At 34.6% G+C, this 19293-nt stretch overlaps 1 protein-coding gene across 1 annotated transcript; it reads right to left on the reverse strand.

Annotated features, from left to right (window-relative positions):
* Nucleotides 1-627: 627 nt before the first annotated feature.
* LOC112052213 (ATP-binding cassette sub-family B member 10, mitochondrial) lies at nucleotides 628-18887 on the reverse strand. The gene is made up of 10 exons (XM_024091212.2): nucleotides 18419-18887; nucleotides 16375-16581; nucleotides 13865-14067; nucleotides 12156-12290; nucleotides 11595-11741; nucleotides 10180-10411; nucleotides 7725-8002; nucleotides 7310-7396; nucleotides 6486-6638; nucleotides 628-2998 (listed from the first exon to the last, which is right to left on the reverse strand). Exons 1-10 carry the CDS (start codon nucleotides 18783-18785, stop codon nucleotides 2684-2686), a joined length of 2124 nt encoding a protein of 707 aa, XP_023946980.2. The 5' UTR covers nucleotides 18786-18887; the 3' UTR covers nucleotides 628-2683.
* Nucleotides 18888-19293: the final 406 nt, after the last annotated feature.

A 19293-nucleotide genomic window follows, 5' to 3' on the forward strand; every position in this document is an offset into this window, starting at 1 on the left:
AAGACCTTCGTCATTCAGGCATACTGAGGAGTTTTGGACGTAAAGATGCCGCAGAGTTTCCCGAAAGCTGCCAACCGAACTGGATTCGGCGGTCATTAACATTTAATAGTGTTATTTTTAAATTCATTAACGACCTAATGGGCGATTCTACTTTCAATTAAAAGTTAATTTATTTCATTATCCTCTAAGCTCGTCAACTCGCAACGTGGTGGGTCAAAGCTCCATATCCGCTCTCCCATAATAAGGGAGGCCTAGCCCTTTGGTGGGACGTTGAAATAGGTTTATTCCAGACCAGTGGCGTGCATACCGTAGATTCTAAAATGCCCTGCCTACTCTGAAAACTCGTTACGAACCTGTACAATAGGAATTTTCCATTTTGTACCTATAGTGCATACCCTAGTTAAAAACTCTGCACACGCCACTGGACTCCAGACTCAGATCCCGTAATAGACATAATTATCAGCTTATTTTAACGACTCCATAAAAGACTGTCGAGGGCCCTAAATGTTTTTAAAGCCACTAGTATTACACACGGAATTGTAACTTCAAGCGGTCGTGAGTTTGATTTCCTTTACAGATTATAAAAGAATATTAGGTTATAAAGGAAAGGTTTCAATAAAAGTCCAGTTATAGGAAAATAACAACAACCATTTTTATTTAATCAAATAAATTAAATTATTCCATTACCCGTCATCACTATACAATTTAAATAATTCATACACAATAATATTCTCTTTAACATTTCGTTTAAAACATTAACACTATTTTGTACATACATACATTATACTGTAATTTTTTTTATTACTTTGTAGGTTAGACTACCGACATTGTTTTTTTTTTAATTTCAGTAATAAAACAGGTCAATAGAGCAATATTCCAAAGGTTGACAATGCATCCTGATTGCAAACTCATCAAACTAATTCACATAATCAAAGAATGCAACCATATATTGCGCATTGCACTTCAAACGACTTCGTTACAAGTCAGATGCCTATTAATAAATATGAGGAAAACAGTTTTAAACAAAGACAATTAAAAATAATAAATACGTATCGTTCATTTGCTTTTTTAATTGTCTTTGTTACCAGCGTAAAAGTTAATAAATGTCATTGCAGACTGCCGTAACCGCCGCATATAACGGACGCTAGACTGAACAGGGGCCTTAGCCAAGTGGCACGTCGATTCTCTGTCTACAAACGTTAACGCTTTGAAAACTAACAAAATGTATGGGAATGACAGATTCGATCGACAACTTGATTACGTGACCTGTCGATAGTGAATGCCATTTCCATATAAATATTAATTTTTGAAGCGTTAGCGTTTGTAGAAAGAGAATCGACGTGACTCATGGGTCTATGGGCCTAGCAGTCTAAAGGCGTCAATCAATCATCGTTTCTTTTATGTTCAACCTTATAGCACAGTAATATCAGTTACTTTGTAGACAAGGCAGTGCAAACAAAATTCAAGATTGAATCTTTTTACGTCAAAATTCTCTTTTTTTAATTTATAATATAATATTTAATTACAATTCTCTAAAATCACGCATATATTTACATACTATTGTATAATATTATAAACATTGACTGAAGTAAATTATAGCTTTTGCTAATAAGAATAACAATTTTCATATCTCAATGAATATTATTCGTAACATTCATTTCCCAGTTTCACAAAACATAAAACAAAACAAAGTCTAATTAAAATCATAATGTGGAATTTTATATTTACCATACCCAATAAAAACATACAACAACCAATATGTACTCATTAATTAGGTTTAGCAATAAAATTAATGTAAATTCAATATATATATAAATATCTACATAAGTAGATATGTTAAACATTCTCACATTAAAAGTCTTATATAAAAGTACTAAATAAGTCGTTGTGCAAAACAAGTCAAGACTCTTACAGTAAACCAAAGATACACGCCATGACCATAAATCATGTAGACAAAATGACATATTGTCAATATTTTTATTCTATGTTCCAATAGGAACCGGATATATCGCTCTTTATCGCTCTTTGTTGTGTAAAAAGATAGAAAGCAATAATTCCTGTCGTTTTGTATTCATGAGATATGTTATAACGCGTATCTTGGACCTACTCTGGTATCAAATTACAGACGAGTCGAGAAATACTCGACAAATACTTGGTGAATTATTTGTCTATGCAATTTTAAGTATTTCCAATAAAACTATAGTGACTTGCGGTTCATTTTGTAATGAGCGAAGAGCTTTATAAAACAAAATTAAAAAAAACTGTTTTCTTTGTGAGATCTCATATTTCGTTTAACTAAAATTTGAAACGACTGTGGCAAAAGATTCACCGGACAGGAAAAACATCCTCTATTATTGGTAAAAGATGAGTCAAATTTTGGGGAAGGGTTAATAACTTATTAGATCAGCACCGCCTCGATTAGTTATGTCTTACCGTTATATGGAATGGATGTCTTTGGACCATACGCTCACTATATACGCTTACGTATGAAAATGCCGATCGCTTCGCTCGAAAGCTGTCATGAAGCGAGGCGATGCAGGAAAGTCTAATGAGGTAAGACCTTTAATTTTACACTTTATGATAATTTTACAAATTCTTGTTTACACTTGCATTAGCTGATAAAGCGGTAGCTCGCGTATGCTTTAAATTTTTTATAATTTTGTAACAAATGTAGTACAATTTATTAACTGTTTTGTGTATCCTTATTGTTGTCTGGAGTGCCTATGGGTGCCTTGGAGCCGGCGAACGTCTGATGGGTTATGAGCTCTCTGAAATAGCCGTCGGGTTTCGCCATAAGTTCTTTGTATGGTCCCATTTCTATGATCCTACCGTCGCCTATAACAGCGACCTCATCAGCTGACTGTATCGTACTCAATCTATGTGCAATGGTCAAGAGTGTTCGGTCTCTACTAATCTCCTTTAAAGCCTTATCTACTAAGTATTCGGAATACGTGTCTAGAGCTGAGGTAGCTTCGTCGAGTATGAGGATTTTTGGGTTCTGCGAACAAAAAGTATAAATTCAGTGTTGTGTTGTATTTTTTTTAATGAGTTAAATTTGATGATAGACGAAGACAATATATTACTTAATAAAATACTAGCGGACGCCCGCGGCTTCGTCCGCGTGGAATTCAGTTTTTCACAAATCCCGCTGGAACCATGGATTTTTCCGGGATGAAAGTAGCCTATGTGTTAATCCAGAGTAAAATCTATTTCCATTCCAAATTTCAGCCAAATAGCTTCAGTAGCCGCACGTTTAATAAGTAACAAACATACAAACTTTCGGCATTATAATATTAATGTGACTAGTTGTGGTTTCACCCGTGTAGTTCCCGTTCCCGTGCGATCCCAGGGATAAAATATCGCTCACAAATAACGTGGCGTTCTAATGGTAAAATAATTTTCAAAAATCGGTTCAGTAGCTCCAGAGATTATCCCTACAACACCACAAAATTTATATCTTCTTAATACATATTAGTATAGATAGAAATACAGACCAAAGTTTAAAATTTAAAATCCTAACAAGAAGAAATACAAGAATTCTTTGTGAACAGCAGACACAGTAGGTAGGTACTCGTATTTAATCGTGTTTTTATAAGGTAATTCATCAAGTGAGATAGCAATTAAGACAATTGCGAATCTTACCTGTCATCCTAACACGCGATCAATGAGATAATCAGGGAAATTGAAGGGAAATAGACAAAGTTCAAACAATAGCACTGCAACCAGAAATAACGCTAAGTACCTATCTCTTTAATGGTGATGTTGACTAGCTTTGAATATTATGATTTCCATGAGACATTAACGTAAATAAGGTCAATATTAACTAATTAATTTGTAAAAAAACAAACATTGATGGATGTTTGCAAAATAAATAAGTTTATAAAATTTTAAAATCTACTTAAAATCTTTTATCGTAGGTAATTAGATGATGATGGCTGCCTAGTGGTAAAAGAATTTTAAAATCAGTTTAGTAGATCTCGAGATTACCTCTACTTCACCAAAAACTTTACCTCTTTATAATATTTGTATATATAAAATCATCAATGTTGCCAAAGTACAAATACACATTTATAGGTACAGATTATAGAGTTATTATCTACCTAATTCCTTCCTACAAATTCTTTTAGGTAATACATATTGTTTCCTCTACTATTAGTCTATTAGAAATCGTTATTGAATAAATTAAGGAGGTCAAGTTGGCTGCAAACAAAGCATGTTTGTAATTTGTATGTAAGTAACCTATTTTTTTATCAACAATTTAAATATTAACAAACAAGCAATTTTAATCATTAGACTACTGTGAAAATAGACAGAACGAACCAAAAGATCGATTTTTAATTCTATGTAGTTTAGTCTATTCTTTAATATCATAGAATAAAAAAAATCGAAGTTTGAAGTGTTTCTAGTATCGTTTTCATAACCTGTAAATTATTCGTTAATTAAAATATCTTCTTCCACGTAATTTTGTTTTTTTTAACGCTACATAATTCAGATTTTTATATTTTAACAGATTGAAAAAAAAACATGTTTGACTCTAGAAGCCCAAAAATATTTTACTTACACCCCAATTATTATTGTTACTACAAACAGCACAATTTAAGTACCTAGCGGCCTCCGTGGCGCGGTGGATTTACAAGACGGAGGTCCTGGGTTCAATCCCCGGCTGGGCAGATTAAGATTTCTTAATTTGTCCAGGTCTGGCTGGTGGGAGGCTTCGGCCGTGGCTAGTTGCCACCCTACCAGCAAAGACGTACCGCCAAGCGATTTAGCGGTCCGGTACGATGCCGTGTAGAAACCGAAAGGGGTGTGGATTTTCATCGACCTCCTAACAAGTTACCCCGCTTCCATCTTAGACTTGATGATGCATCAAGACCTACCATCAGGTGAGATTGTAGTCAAGGGTTAACTTATAAAGAATAAAAAAAAACGCAAGAATTGTGTTTGTACTCGTATGTATACCTACATGTTAATTTACGAGGGTCCGTCTATCTCTTTTTTTAATCTGTGTATCTGTGCAATAATAATGTATGATTACGTATTGTTTTATAAACTATAAAGTCCTTGACCATCTCAATAGCAAAGATAAGCTCGATACTCAAATATTTTAATATTAAAAGAACAATTTGATTATTATTCGTCAATTAAACTAATAGTAAGTATTAGAAACGATCTTTATCCTGATCAAACTAAAATAATCTTTTTAAGTTATTAATGGAACCGACTTCAAAGACGTAGTTTTCAATTGTTTTGAATATAACACAAAATCACTAAACCGATTTTCATGAAAATTAAATGGGACCAATCTGGAAGTAGGTATACTCTTTCAGACAAAAAGAATTTTCAAAATTGTTCTATAAATGACGAAGTTATGAGGTAACAAACAAAAGAAACGCGTCAAATTGAGAACCTCCTCCCTTTTTTTAAGTCGGTTAACAATCTATAGTTTCCAAGCAAAAGAGCAGATCAGAAATTCGGTACTTAGTTAACTTAGTTACGAGATTTACAACGAAGTTCGACTTCACTTTGGAACACTCGTAACTTTAAATACGATGCTTTGTTCGCTTTAAGTCTTTTTGTTCGATTGCGATCTGGACACATTCCATCAAATCAAAATTTTTATTTTTAACTAGCAGACGCCCGCGACTTCGTCCGCGTGAAATTTAGTTTTTCACGAATCCCTCGGGAACCATGGAGGGATAAAAAGTATCTATTTCCATTCCAAATTTCAACGAAATCGGTTTAGAAGTTTCGGCGTTTAAGAGTAACAAACATCCATACAAACGTTCGCGTTTATAATATTAGTAGGATGAAAAATTAAAAGAGTAACTCTGAAAATGAAGGACTTTCCATACAAACTTTCAACCCCTATTTCACCCCCTTCTATTTTTATTTTAGGGTCAAAAAGTATCCTATGTTTTGCTCCAAGGTCCCATTTACGATCATACCAATATTGATCTTGATCGGTTCGGCCGTTTAGCCGTGAAAAGGTAACAGACAGACAGAATTACTTTCGCATTTATAATATTAGTATAGATAAAGAAATCAGAATCGCCAAATTGCGAAATATGTAGAGTAACTGACGATGTACAACATTTATTGATGGATTGGATTCTCAGACTAATTAGATAAAGACCTGCCTCGCAAGACATTATTTTTCTGTCAACGTATATGATCAACGATCTTATGCGATTATAAACACTGATTCTAAAGAATCGATGTTTCATAGTTTACAATCGTGTCCGTCGGTTAAAAACCTCCGTAAAAATACCTTTTTGTGTAGTTATATGGTGTAAAAAACGAACAAAAACTGCTAGTTTAGTATAAAATATGTATGAAATCTAAGCTAGTTTTCCTTAGAAAATGGCAGAAAATTTTGTTCGTGAATTTGGGTGCGATACTAGTCCTTATGTATTTAGTCTGAGATTGGATTAGATGGATTAGATTGGTCCCATACCATTTTCATGAAAGTCGTATATCATGCTCACCTTGACGATGGCGCGCGCGATGGCGACGCGCTGCTTCTGCCCGCCGCTGAGCTGCGAGCCGCCCGCGCCCACCGCGCGAGCCCAGCCCGACCGGCTGCTGGCCGCCAGCTCCTGCAGCTGCGCCGCGCGCGCCGCCACTAGCCACGCCTCCTCCTACCACACACACTACGTTAGTTACCAGTTGATAGCCCATGATTAAGTCACACAGTACTTTAAAATTTACACACACACACACCCACAAACACGATTACACACACTCACATTTTTATCTTTTAATGTTAATATACCCGAAATTGTATTGTAGCTTTGTATAATATGTATATTCTGTAATCTAATATTTATGTACCCACTGTTACGCTGTTGATTACAAATAAATATATAAAATAAAAAAAATTAAAATCATCCATCATCATCAACGAGCCAAATAAATTGTCCTCTTACTAAACTTAAAATTTGAAAAAAAATACAAGGAAACTAAAACTGTATGAATTTTAAATAATCTTCTTTATTTTGCAAATATCCAGACAATCTTTGCTTTTTATGTATAAATTAGTTAACATTGATCTTATTTACCCGAATGTATCATACAAATCAATATATTCAAACCTAGTCATCATCCCCATTTTATGGTTATACCGCCATTAATCGGTCACCTGAGCCTTGGTATTTAGGACAAAAAATAACAAGTTAGAATGAGGCTGTAACACCACTACCTAGTAGAATTATTTCAATTTGGAAAATATTTGAAGAGAAGCTAAATTTTATTGATTAGACATCGTTTACCTTTTTTAGTTTAGCATTTATTGGAGACGTTTTTTAATTACCTTTTCACTGTCATTTGACTCATAATCATCTTCTACAGCACCATACAGAATGTTCTCTTTTATGGATCCAGTAAACAACACAGGTTCCTAAAACGAAAAAATTTACAGACATTAATTTCCGTCACTGTACGTTTGTTTCTCACTTATAGGCCGAGCAAGCACCAACAACATATTATCTCATGATGAGAAATATACAAAATATCGCTCAATTTCTACGGAGTGGACCCAGTCCTACTCTTTCGTCAATAGATATCTCGATTGTCGCATTTAGACCTTGATTAAATTATAATTTTACAATATTTTTTTTGACAATACGAGAACAATTTTATCGTGTCATGACGTCACGTAAACAATAAACTTTAACTTTGATATGAGTCAACTACCCTATCAGGAAGTTAAAACTTGATCCAATTACCTGACTGACGTATCCTATATGACTTCTTAACCAAACTGGATCCAACTGCCTAATGTCCACTCCATCCAAAAGTATCCTGCCCGCGTCTGGATCATACAGCCTGAGTATTAAGGCCGCGACCGTACTTTTGCCGCAGCCAGACCTTCCGACCAAAGCTACACTCTTTCCTGGATGCAAATGCAGGCTCAGACCTTTTATTAGCGGTGCACCCACGTAGGAAAAGTTTATATTGTCTATTACTAGTTCGCCTCTCGGTCGATCTTTTGGTCGTATACCACCTGAAAAATAAACGTCCAAATATTGTGAAAAGCAATGCGGGAAATCATTACGTATAGGTTTTGATGCCTCCAATCCAGATTTTTTTGTATTTCTGATAGGTATTTTATTTTTTTCAATATTTGTACATTTCATTTAAGTATTAGATATGCTCGGGAATATCTCCCACAACTTCAAAGTGTTGACGAGTCTACATATAACTGCATAATTAATATTTTTTTAATTAAAACATAAAAACTTTTTATGTTTTCAAACAAAGTTCAAATAATTCCGACTATCCATGTAACACATGCCTTTATCTATATCTATACAGGAAGAAATTTTTTCAAGTACGGATATTTTTATATTTTGTACATAAACAAAATTTAATGAACACGTATTTTTTCTTTTTTTTTTTAACTCAACAATAACAAAGTTATCGTTAGCTAAAGTTTAAACATTTAAACAGAATTTGAGGGTCACCCTATCGCTGTACTAAGTAATAGCACAGTAATAGGCAACTACAAAATCAGCTGGTAGGTACTAGGTTAGCGAGCGCCCGCGCCGAGGGCCGTTGACCTTTCTACGTTTATTTTTGTACCTATTATTTTTTATAATAATTAAAGGTCGTCACTTTTGAGTTGAGTATCGATTTTCCCTTCATACTTTATTGGGCTTAGGACCATCAATAATGCGTAGTAATAATAAAAATTATAAACTTTCGATTGGAATAATGAAATACAAATGATGATTATTATTACGCAAACTTTTGCATTAAAGGATGATTCGACTTAAATGCGCAAGCGACGGCAGATTGTCTGTCACTGGTCGCCCATCGGCAATTCGGCAGGCGTCCTCAGGGATTTTTCGATCCCCTCACCCCTGCCACCCCCGTCAGCCGAAGCCGAAGCGATATGACTACTGCCGGTATTTCTTTGTCGGCGTCTTACAAAGTGCCGCCAGCAGTTGCGCAGTTTGTTTGGGAATGTGTCCATTATTTTGTTATTTCTGAGACATAAATTGAAAAAAAAAATTACATAAAATGTATCGAACTGTTTGTAGAAAAAATATCCGCACTAAAGTCCGAATCACCCTGTATACAGGGTGATTCGGACTTTAGTGCGGACATTTTTTTTCGTGGTTCTGTATCATTAATAGAACATAAATCTACAAACAGTTCGATACATTTTATGTAATATTTTTTTTTCAATTTATGTCTCAGAAATAACAAAATAATGGACACATTCCCAAACAAACTGCGCAACTGCTGGCGGCACTTTGTAAGACGCCGACAAAGAAATACCGGCAGTAGTCATATCGCTTCGCTGACGGGGGTGGCAGGGTGAGGGGATCGAAAAATCCTTGAGGACGCCTGCCGAATTGCCGATGGGCGACCAGTGACAGACAATCTGCCGTCGCTTGCGCATTTAAGTCGAATCATGCTTTAATGCAAAAGTTTGCGTAATAATAATCATCATTTGTATTTCATTATTCCAATCGAAAGTTCATAATTTTTATTATTATTACTACGCGTTATTGATGGTCCTAAGCCCAATAAAGTTTGAAGGGAAAATCGATACTCAACTCTAAAGTGACGACCTTTAATTATTATAAAAAATAATAGGTATAAAAATAAATAAACGTAGAAAGGTCAACGGCCCTCGGCGCGGGCGCTCGCTAACCTAGTACCTACCAGCTGATTTTGTAGTTGCCTATTATTTAGTACAGCGATAGGGTGACCCTCAAATTCTGTTTAAATGTTTAAACTTTAGCTAACGATAACTTTGTTATTTTTGAGTTGAAAAAAAAAAGGAAAAATACGTGATCATTAAATTTTGTTTATGTACAAAATATAAAAATATCGGTACTAAAAAAATTTTCTTCCTGTATGTATTTTAAAATACTTACGTAAAAGTCGGCTACGTCATAATTATAAGGATGCGTATATAGGACACATTTTGAGATCTATATACAAAAGAAAATATTTACCCCGAAAATATTAATTTTAGAATACATGTTTCTTGAACATTTTTAACTAATTTTCGGTAGAGAATATATCTCCAGATTTAAGGAAAATACTCCCGAGCACCCTGTATAAAACCAAATGTTGATCTCAGGAAATAAAATCTCGTATTTTACTTACAGAGATGAATATTGTACATGATTATCAAAATAAATTAAGGAAAAAAAATCACTTTACCTTTAACTGGTATCTTTGGTTCTCTATCAATAATTTCCCACAGTCTCGTCGCAGCACCCATTCCCTTGTTTAGTTCAGTGTAGAAGCTGCTAAGACCTCCTATACTGATGCCAACGTAAGCAGCGTATAGTAGGAACGATGTGAGGTTGCCAACTGTCAACTGCTCAGTGGCCACCATACCGCCGCCGTAGTATAGCACTAGAATTATGATAGTGTTGCCAGATAGGCCTGTCTGAAAATATACCAAATACATATATCTTCTTCTTTTTGTTTAATTCGCTCAACGCATTGAGCGATTCAGCCAGTATCTTGGCGGTATCTTTATTTTTTAGAATCGTGGAATTATTTATAAAAGAAAATCAATTTTTTTTTAAGAAGGTAATGGAATTTTATATAGGATCAGGGTTAAATATATATCGACTTTGGAAGAATAAATGTTTGTCCTTAGACAGTTTGGGCATATTTTTTCACACTACAGTTCATTTAAATGTCTATGTCTACTTTTACAGTCAATCATGATGGCTTTTATAATTTCGCTTGGCAGTTGTTTTCAGACCAATTACCTCTGGACTTTACCTTTTTGAGAGGGACGAGGTAAACTCACATATCGAAAATATTTAACACCAATAAATATATCCTGTGTCCTTACAACTACACAACTATAAATTTAAATCATAATACACACACGTGTAGTTTTAACACGATGAAAAATCGTTTCTATAGACTCAGTTTGTATAAACACGTTAGATCATGATCATATATTTTTGACAGAAAGGTAACGTCCTATGGTAATTGGTCTGAGACTTTTATAGTCAATCATGATGAATTTTATAATTTCGCTTGGTAGTTGTTACCTCTCTAAAATCTATATTTGCAGGTAGAATGACTTGAAAGAATAGGGTAGTTGACTAAAATCAAATTGAATATAAAAAATATTAATTCTGCATAGTACATGGAATTAGGGTCCGAAATATATCTATATTAATAAAAGTTAAGGATTTCTTATAAAAACTCTATTTAAAAAACATGTATTTTTCAAAATTTTCGAGACGTCAAAAACGCTGTCGTCATTTTGTGACGTCACAATGTTACTTGATGTTCTAATTGATAACTTATATTTTTATCAAACGCTCCCGTTTGTAAGGCATTTGTTGTAGTGACGTCATGAAACAGTTGAAATATAGACCATCATGGATGATAGATAGTTTTGGCTCCTATTGTCAATTATTAATTATCGTTTTTTTTTCAATCTAGTAGACCAATAATGAACTACTTAAGACCATTTAAAAGAAAGTGTCAACTAGCCTATTGTGTACACACATATGTACACAATTTTTATTTATCCATTTAAATTAAATAAAAAATAATAATAACAAAAAATATATACATTGGAACTTTATAAAAAATATACTTACCAAGCCATAGAAACTACCGACAGCCAAAGACTCTTTGTAGGCTAAATTCAATAGTGTCTCTATTCTTTGTGCATATGACTTGCATTCCTTCTCTTCCTTACTAAAAGATTTAACTGTTTTTATATTCGATATTTTTTCTTCCGCTAACTGAAAAATATTAAAATATTTGCAGGCGCTAATATTTGAGTTGATACGAAATTTTGTAAAAGCGAATTTAATTGGTACAGGTCTGGCTGGTGGGAGGCTTCGGTCGTGGCTAGTTACCACAATACCGGAAAAGGCGTACCGCCAAGCGATTTAGTGTTCCGTTACGATGTCGTGTAGAAACTAAAAGGGGTGTAGATTTTCATCCTACTCCTAACAAATTAGCTTTACAAGTTAGCCCTTGACTACAATCTCACTTGATGGTAAGTGATGCTGCAATCTAAGATGGAAGCGGGCTAACTTGTAATTAAGAGTGCGATAATGCATAGAGCTATTGCGGCTAGAACTTACTTTTCCAGAACATCCAAAAGTGACATTTTAACAATAATGAAATTATTGTAAAGTATGGTTTCTCACCTCACTAGTTTCTGCTAAAGCGTCTTGCAATTCTCTAGTGATGCCCCGAACGAATCGGCCGTAAAAAATAGCCAACATCGATACCGGTGGCACCACACACAACCCTATCATGGCCAGAGATGGAGACATGTAGAACTGCAAGAAAACACTATTTTTATTATTTTATTTGTGACTAGCGGACGCCCGCGACTTCGTCCGCGTGAGTCGTTGTAAACTTTCAACTACCCCTATCCTACCCTACCCTAACCTACCTCTACCCTACCCTACCCCTGCCCTACCCCTACCCTACACTAAACCCTACCCCACCCCTACCCGCCGCGTCGAGCGTGGCAACCGTTACACAAAAATAATCCATATAGCATGAATTAGTATTCACGCGCGATGGCTTAGCATATTTCTTGTATAACTTTGGTGTTTCTTTACCGATTTTTATGATTCTTTTTTTATTGAATAGGTAATAATTTTAACTTTCTTATTAGGGATGAGTGATGAGTGTTATAAACATAAGAGTAGACAAATATAATTAGAAAGCTCCGAACTGCTAAGCTATCGGGAGTTAAAAGATAGACATAGTTAAAAGATAGACATATATATGCTGTTGTGTTCTAATGTGTGTTATAGATAATTTTAAGGAGAACATTTCCGTCATACATGATTTCTATGTAGCTTTAACCATTAAGGCTGTACACGCGACGGAAGCTTAAAAAATTGAGTAACTTCTCCCGTTTTCTCAACATTTCTCTTCACTGCTCTGCTCCTATTAATCGTAGCGTTATGAAAAGTATACTATAACCTGCCCAGGAGTATGAAGAATAATTGTACAAAGTTTCGTTAAAATCCGTCTAGTAGTTTTTGTTTCTATAAAGAACATACAGACAGACAGACAGACAGACAGACAGACAGACAGACAGACAGACAGACAGACAGACAAAAATTTTACTGTTTGCATTTTTGGCATCAGTATCGATCACTAATCACCCCCTGATAGTTATTTTGGAAATATATTTCATGTACAGAATTGACCTCTCTACAGATTTATTATAAGTATAGATTTATGATTCAGCAATGGACTCTTAAGAAATATTGTTGTCTGATACGCAATAAATATAAAAAAAATGCTAGGAAAAAGTTATGAGGTAGGTAAGAATAAAAAAAAACAAATTAAATTTGAGACCCTCCTCCTTTTTTTCAGGCGGTTAAAAATTGATTATAATTTGTAGATAAATCGACTACACCGCAAATTTCCGAAATCAATATTAAATCTAAACATAAAGTTCACAAAAACTTCTAAATTGCGTATCCAGCAAATTATTTTTTATATATAAGACAATATGCCTGCTACTTTGGTGGTTAGTTTTCACGTTTTTTTTTTGTTTTTACTTTCTTAAATCTAATTTTAAAATCTAATCATAATCTACTTGATAAACCACATGAACATCCATTGAGTAGTTCTGTAGATGAGCGTGAATCTATACTAATATTATAAAGCTGAAGAGTTAGTTTGTTTGTTCCGTATTCATACGGGACCGGAAACCAAGCGGGTGAAACCGCGCGGCGGCGGAGGTAGGTAGGAGTAAGGTTGGGTAGGGGTATAGTAGGGTAGGGTAGAGGTAGGGTTTTACAATTTCGCAGGCGTCAGCTACACACGCACGCATACTTTTAGATTAAGTAGCGATATGTGTATTTTGTAAGTATATTTATTTGTTTACCATCATACCCGTACCAGCTCCAACCATGAACAGAGATCGCAGTCCATCGCTGACATTAGAGCTAAGGTTGCGTCCCACCAGCTGTGTGTCAGCTGACAACCTGTTGACCAGCTCACCGGTCGACGTCTTAGCGAACCACGCCGGTTCCTGACGCATTATAGACGAGAACACTTGTTTGCGGAGCGCTTGAGTCATTCTTTGACCTAAAACAAACAGGTATACAGTTATTTGTCTGACAGTTATCTATACTAATATTATAAAGCTGAAGAGTTTGTTTGTTTGTTTGATTGAACGCGCTAATCTCAGGGACTACTGGTCCGATTTGAAAAATTCTTTCAGTGTTTGATAGCCCATTTATCGAGGAAGGCTATAGGCTATATAATATCCCCATATTCCTACGAGAACGGGAACCACGCGAGTGAAACCTCGCGGCGTCAGCTAGTAATATAATAACTGTCAGATCCAGGACATCACACTAATATTATAAAGGCGAAAGTTTTGTGTGTGTGTGTGTATGTTTGTTCCTCTTTTACGCTGCGGCTACTAAAGCGATTTGACTGAAATTTGGAATGGAAATAGATTTTACTCTAGATTAACACATAGGCTACTTTTCATCCCGGAAAATATCATATTTCCCGTGCGATTTCTCGAACATCTGCTAAGCTGAAATTACATTGAGAACGCTTTGATCCCGAAAAACTATACAGTTGCTATGAGACAAGGCAGAAACAATTGTGTCGGAAAAACAAATTTACATTGTTACGTAAAGTCACACTAATCACACTATCACCAGGCCAGAGCAAGGTCAAGGTCTGTTTAGAGTACTTTAGGCAGACGAACTTGTATAAAATTATTGAGATGAAAGACTTAAGGGAGATTCTTGTATGTAACAGCGTTTTTAAACACACACACAACAGCGTTTTCAAAACACGACGTTTTTTCGAGCAGTGTTGCATTTTCAATTTCGGGCGTTGAAATAGACCTTCATTTAACTTAATACTATATTTGAACGCTTTTTTAACGTCCCTTAAAAAACCTCTCATTCGAATGCGGTCTAAGAAGGGAGCCTACATATCTAGAACCTGATTTGCGTCATGGACTTATTCCAGCGTGTTCGCTCGAACTCGTAATGGTGAGTCAGTAATTAATTAAAAAAAAATAATAACATACATTCTGACACAAGCACAATTTATGGTATTTCGGAACATCGTGCGTTAAGCTGCGCAATAAAAGATTTTAGGTATCACCGGTTACATATGACCTACACGTAGTGATCCGCACCTTATTTCGGAGGCGTCGTATTGATTGTATCAGACTATACCCACAACTTTCGTATTCCTTGGCCTACATCTTAAATAAGCTATAAAGCATATAACCTTGAGCGAGAAAAGTAAATATTTATTTTGGTTTTTAGGGTTCCATAGACAACGAGAAACCCTTATAGTTTCTTCATGTCCGTCCGTCCGTCCGCGGTTTAGCGCCGAGACCATGCCATGGGAACTTAGAAGAACGTGAAATCTTTATGAAGCAGCGCCATCTACATTCTAGATTTAAGATTCCAGGATAGTAAATACAATTACATAGATGTGTACGTACTAGAATGTTTTTAGAGATTAAACCCGTGTAAGTACGGAAAAAAAACCGAAAAAAAAGAATTATTTATCCTTTTAATTTTGACGCATAATAGAAAGAATGTGTTTGTATTTCTAATGCAAAGGGATTATTAAAGAAAAACAGTAAGTGTACATTAAATTCAACGATTTTCCACATAGTCATTTGGCCTAGTGGTGCATAACAAAGTTACAATATGATAATCCTGAGTTCGAGCCCGGGGGTAACAAAGGAAAACTTTTTGTCTTTTTTTTGTTTTTCTCAATTGGTTTCTTCAACTATTACAAAATCAAAAATGTCTCTCCTTTACAAAAACTATGCAATATTATTTTTTATACTTTTTACTATACTAAAATACCGTATCTAGTCACTAGATGGCGCTATCACATTCGTTCCGAAAAAAGTTCGAGTAGCCTATCTATTTCCAATAATACACTGTAATCTTTGGCCGAGACTATTACTAGTAGACAGCTGTAAATTGACATATAATATGTACATTGAAAATGTCAACAAAGTCGTAAAATAAAATTTTAAAAAAAAATTTTTTAGGGTACCTCCCCGACATGTAAGTGGGGATAATTTTTTTTTTATTTTATTATCTCATAGGTATATCATTATATAATATCATTGGATAAGTCTTTTTTAAGTTTAAAAAAAAAAATTTTGGTTATCAGTATTTTTGTACAAGTAAAGCAAGTAAGTAAAGTGCTAAACTACGGAAGACCTTCTCTGCGCGTGGCAACACACGAACTTGGCCGGTTTTTGTTTTTATTGCATCATGATAATTTTGCTACACAATCGTAAAATTACGTAAGAGTGGCGCTTAATTAAAAAAAAACATGATGGTAATTTTACCAGAAAGTGGCGCAATTTAAAAAACAACATTGTAATAATCATACCAGATATGGACATCAAGTAGACCCTGCCAAAGTTGCATAGCCCTCCGACAAGGAACACCCCGCACAGAACCATACATAACTGGTCTAGTTTGTCTCTGGCTGTTATGAGATCATTGGTGCCGCTGTATATTATGTCCAACACCATTCCCAGGGAAAATGGCACCGCCATTGTGACACTGGATGATACTACTAATAAGCCAATAGCACCTGAAAAATTAAATTATTGTTATAAGTATACCTTTTTTTTTTCACAATAAACTTGCGCTATACTACAATCATGCCTGGTGGAAAGCAATGATGAGGTCTAGGGGGGTGGGTTTACAAAATAGAGCTCCTGGATCCCCGGCTGGGCCAATTGAGATTTTCATAACTGGTCCAGTTCTGGCTGGCTTCGGCCATACCACCCTACTGGCAAAGACGTACTGCCAAGCGATTTAGCGTCCCGGTATGATGTTGTGTAGAAACCTCCTCCTAACAAGTGAGCCCGTTTCCATCTTCATCTAGGCTGCATCATCAATTATGATCAGGTTAGATTGTAGTCAAGGGCTATCTTGTTATAAATTAACTTTTGTTATCTATACTTAATATTATAAAGTTTGTGGTATTGTTGGGGTAATCTCTGGATCTTCTGAACCAATTTAGGAAATTCTTTTACCAATAGACAGTCACATTATCTGACTAAGTGAGTGTTTGTCATATTTTATCCCCATACTCTAAAGGAAGGGGAACTATGTGGCTGAAACTGAGATGTGTCAGCTAGTTCGGTATTAATTTTATATAGTCATATTTAAATTTTATATTAACATGAATATGTTAACTTAACTTAATATAATTAATAAAAGTTCAAGTGGTGAAATAATGCTTTTGGAAGCTAGATACATCCTATCTAGCATAAAAAGTATTGTATTGTATTGATGTAGTTCTTAAAATAGAGACGAGACATTTTATCCTAAATATGAAATCCACATTAACAAAATCATAAGCTACTCATAGTTATTTACACAACCATAATTGCACAGCTTATGTAATTTCAAAGTTAAATAACTATTTGTTTATTGATGGCTCAGCTGTGTAAATACAAAAATTTAAATGAAATCAATTTAATAGTAATGTAATAACATTAAGTTAACTAAATATAGCTCTTAAGTTTAAACCATCTCTTTTTATATATTTTTTTCAATTCAACATGACTACTTAGCTTTAATCTCTTCTGATGTTGTAGTAATGACTTGAAACATCTAAATGCCTGCTTAACTTTAACAAGAATTATATAATTCCAGCTAGAAAAAACCTCCACTGTAAAATATGTGTGTGTGCTCAGGGTAAAATATGGAAAACATTTAATCAAAATGGATTTTTTCAGCAGTAACCCATACATTAAAAAGCCTAACCAATAAGTTGGTGACTTAACCATAACCAAATCCAAATCAGACTTTGTCAACTCAACAGGGAAACAAACCAAAGTGATTTCAATTAAAAATCTACATGTCAAGCAATAGTGGTTATTAAAAACTAATTAGTGTAAGTCCTAAAACCGAAGAGGAAATGTTTATGAAAATATCCTACTAATATTATAAATGAGAAAGTTTGTATGGATGTTTGATACTCTTTCACACAAAAATTACTGAATTAATTTGGAAGACATTTGGAATGGCTGTAGAATTGGCTGTAGATTATACCTTGGTTACAGGTTTAGCATACACAGGTTACTTTTTATGCCTTTCTTTTTTCTTTATGGTTCCTGTGGGATTTGTGAAAACCTGAGTTTTACGATCACAAAGTCGCGGGCGTTTCCTAGTGTTAAATAATGACATTTTTTTTTATACTATACAAGTTGGCCCTTGACTACAATCTCACCTGATGGTAAGTGATGATGCAATCTAAGTTGGAAACGGGCTAACTTGTTAGGAGGGGGATGAATATCCACACTCCTTTCGGTTTCTACACGACATCGTACCGGAACGCTAAATCGCTTGGCGGTATGTCTTTGTCGGTAAATTTGTTGTGAAATGTCATGAACAAATTAATAAATTATGTAATTTACCAGCGAGGGTCCATTTCTCTGGCTCTGCCAACGTAAGTAGTCTTTTTAATTCAGAAGACTTTAATTTTACGTTTATCTTCTTCGTGGCAGCTAACACTGTCTTATCTTTGACGGTTTCTACGTGTTCACTTTTCTTTTGAACGTCGACTTGGCTAGTATAATACCTCGATTTCACTAAACGTACATCCTTCCTAAAGAATAAGGTCCTTTCGTAGTTATTTCGTAATGCTGAAACTTTCTGACTAGAGTATAACCTGAATCTGCATTGTTCACAGGAATGGCTTGAATGTGGTATCTTAAACAGCAAATTTATTTGTCTACGACAAATTTTCACGTTTAAACTACTGTAAAGTAGTCTTTGTAACATTTTTTATCCAATTAGAATTTGTAAAAGTTTTATATTTAATAAATGGAAAATAATAACATCGCGAATTCGCGATTTACTCTGACAGCTGAAATGACACTTGACAATAACAATTGACATTGACATCTATGCGATACCTTAGTGTGACCAATTATGAAATAATAATTTTATACCGTCTCAAATGCGATATATACACCCGCAAGCTTTAAGGAGCTAAAACTTTCAACCATATCAACGGTTTGCACTTTGCAGTTATTTTATTTTTCTTTAATTTTAAAAGCAAAACTTTTTATTATGAAGAAATACAAAGAATGCATTTCTTCATATTAAAAAGGTTTGCTTTTAAAAAAACATACAAGGCACTTGGTAAAGTAAAAATTGTTGCAAGAGTACAATTACGTAAAATTATAATACTGGCGATAGTTAATGAGTTTGAAATTGTGCTCTAAAGGATTTTGTACAACAGTAGGTACATCGAAAATAAGGTATTTCTACACATTTTAAAAATAAA

Source organism: Bicyclus anynana, chromosome 16 (assembly GCF_947172395.1).
Source record: "Bicyclus anynana chromosome 16, ilBicAnyn1.1, whole genome shotgun sequence".
NCBI classification, from domain to species: domain Eukaryota; kingdom Metazoa; phylum Arthropoda; class Insecta; order Lepidoptera; family Nymphalidae; genus Bicyclus; species Bicyclus anynana.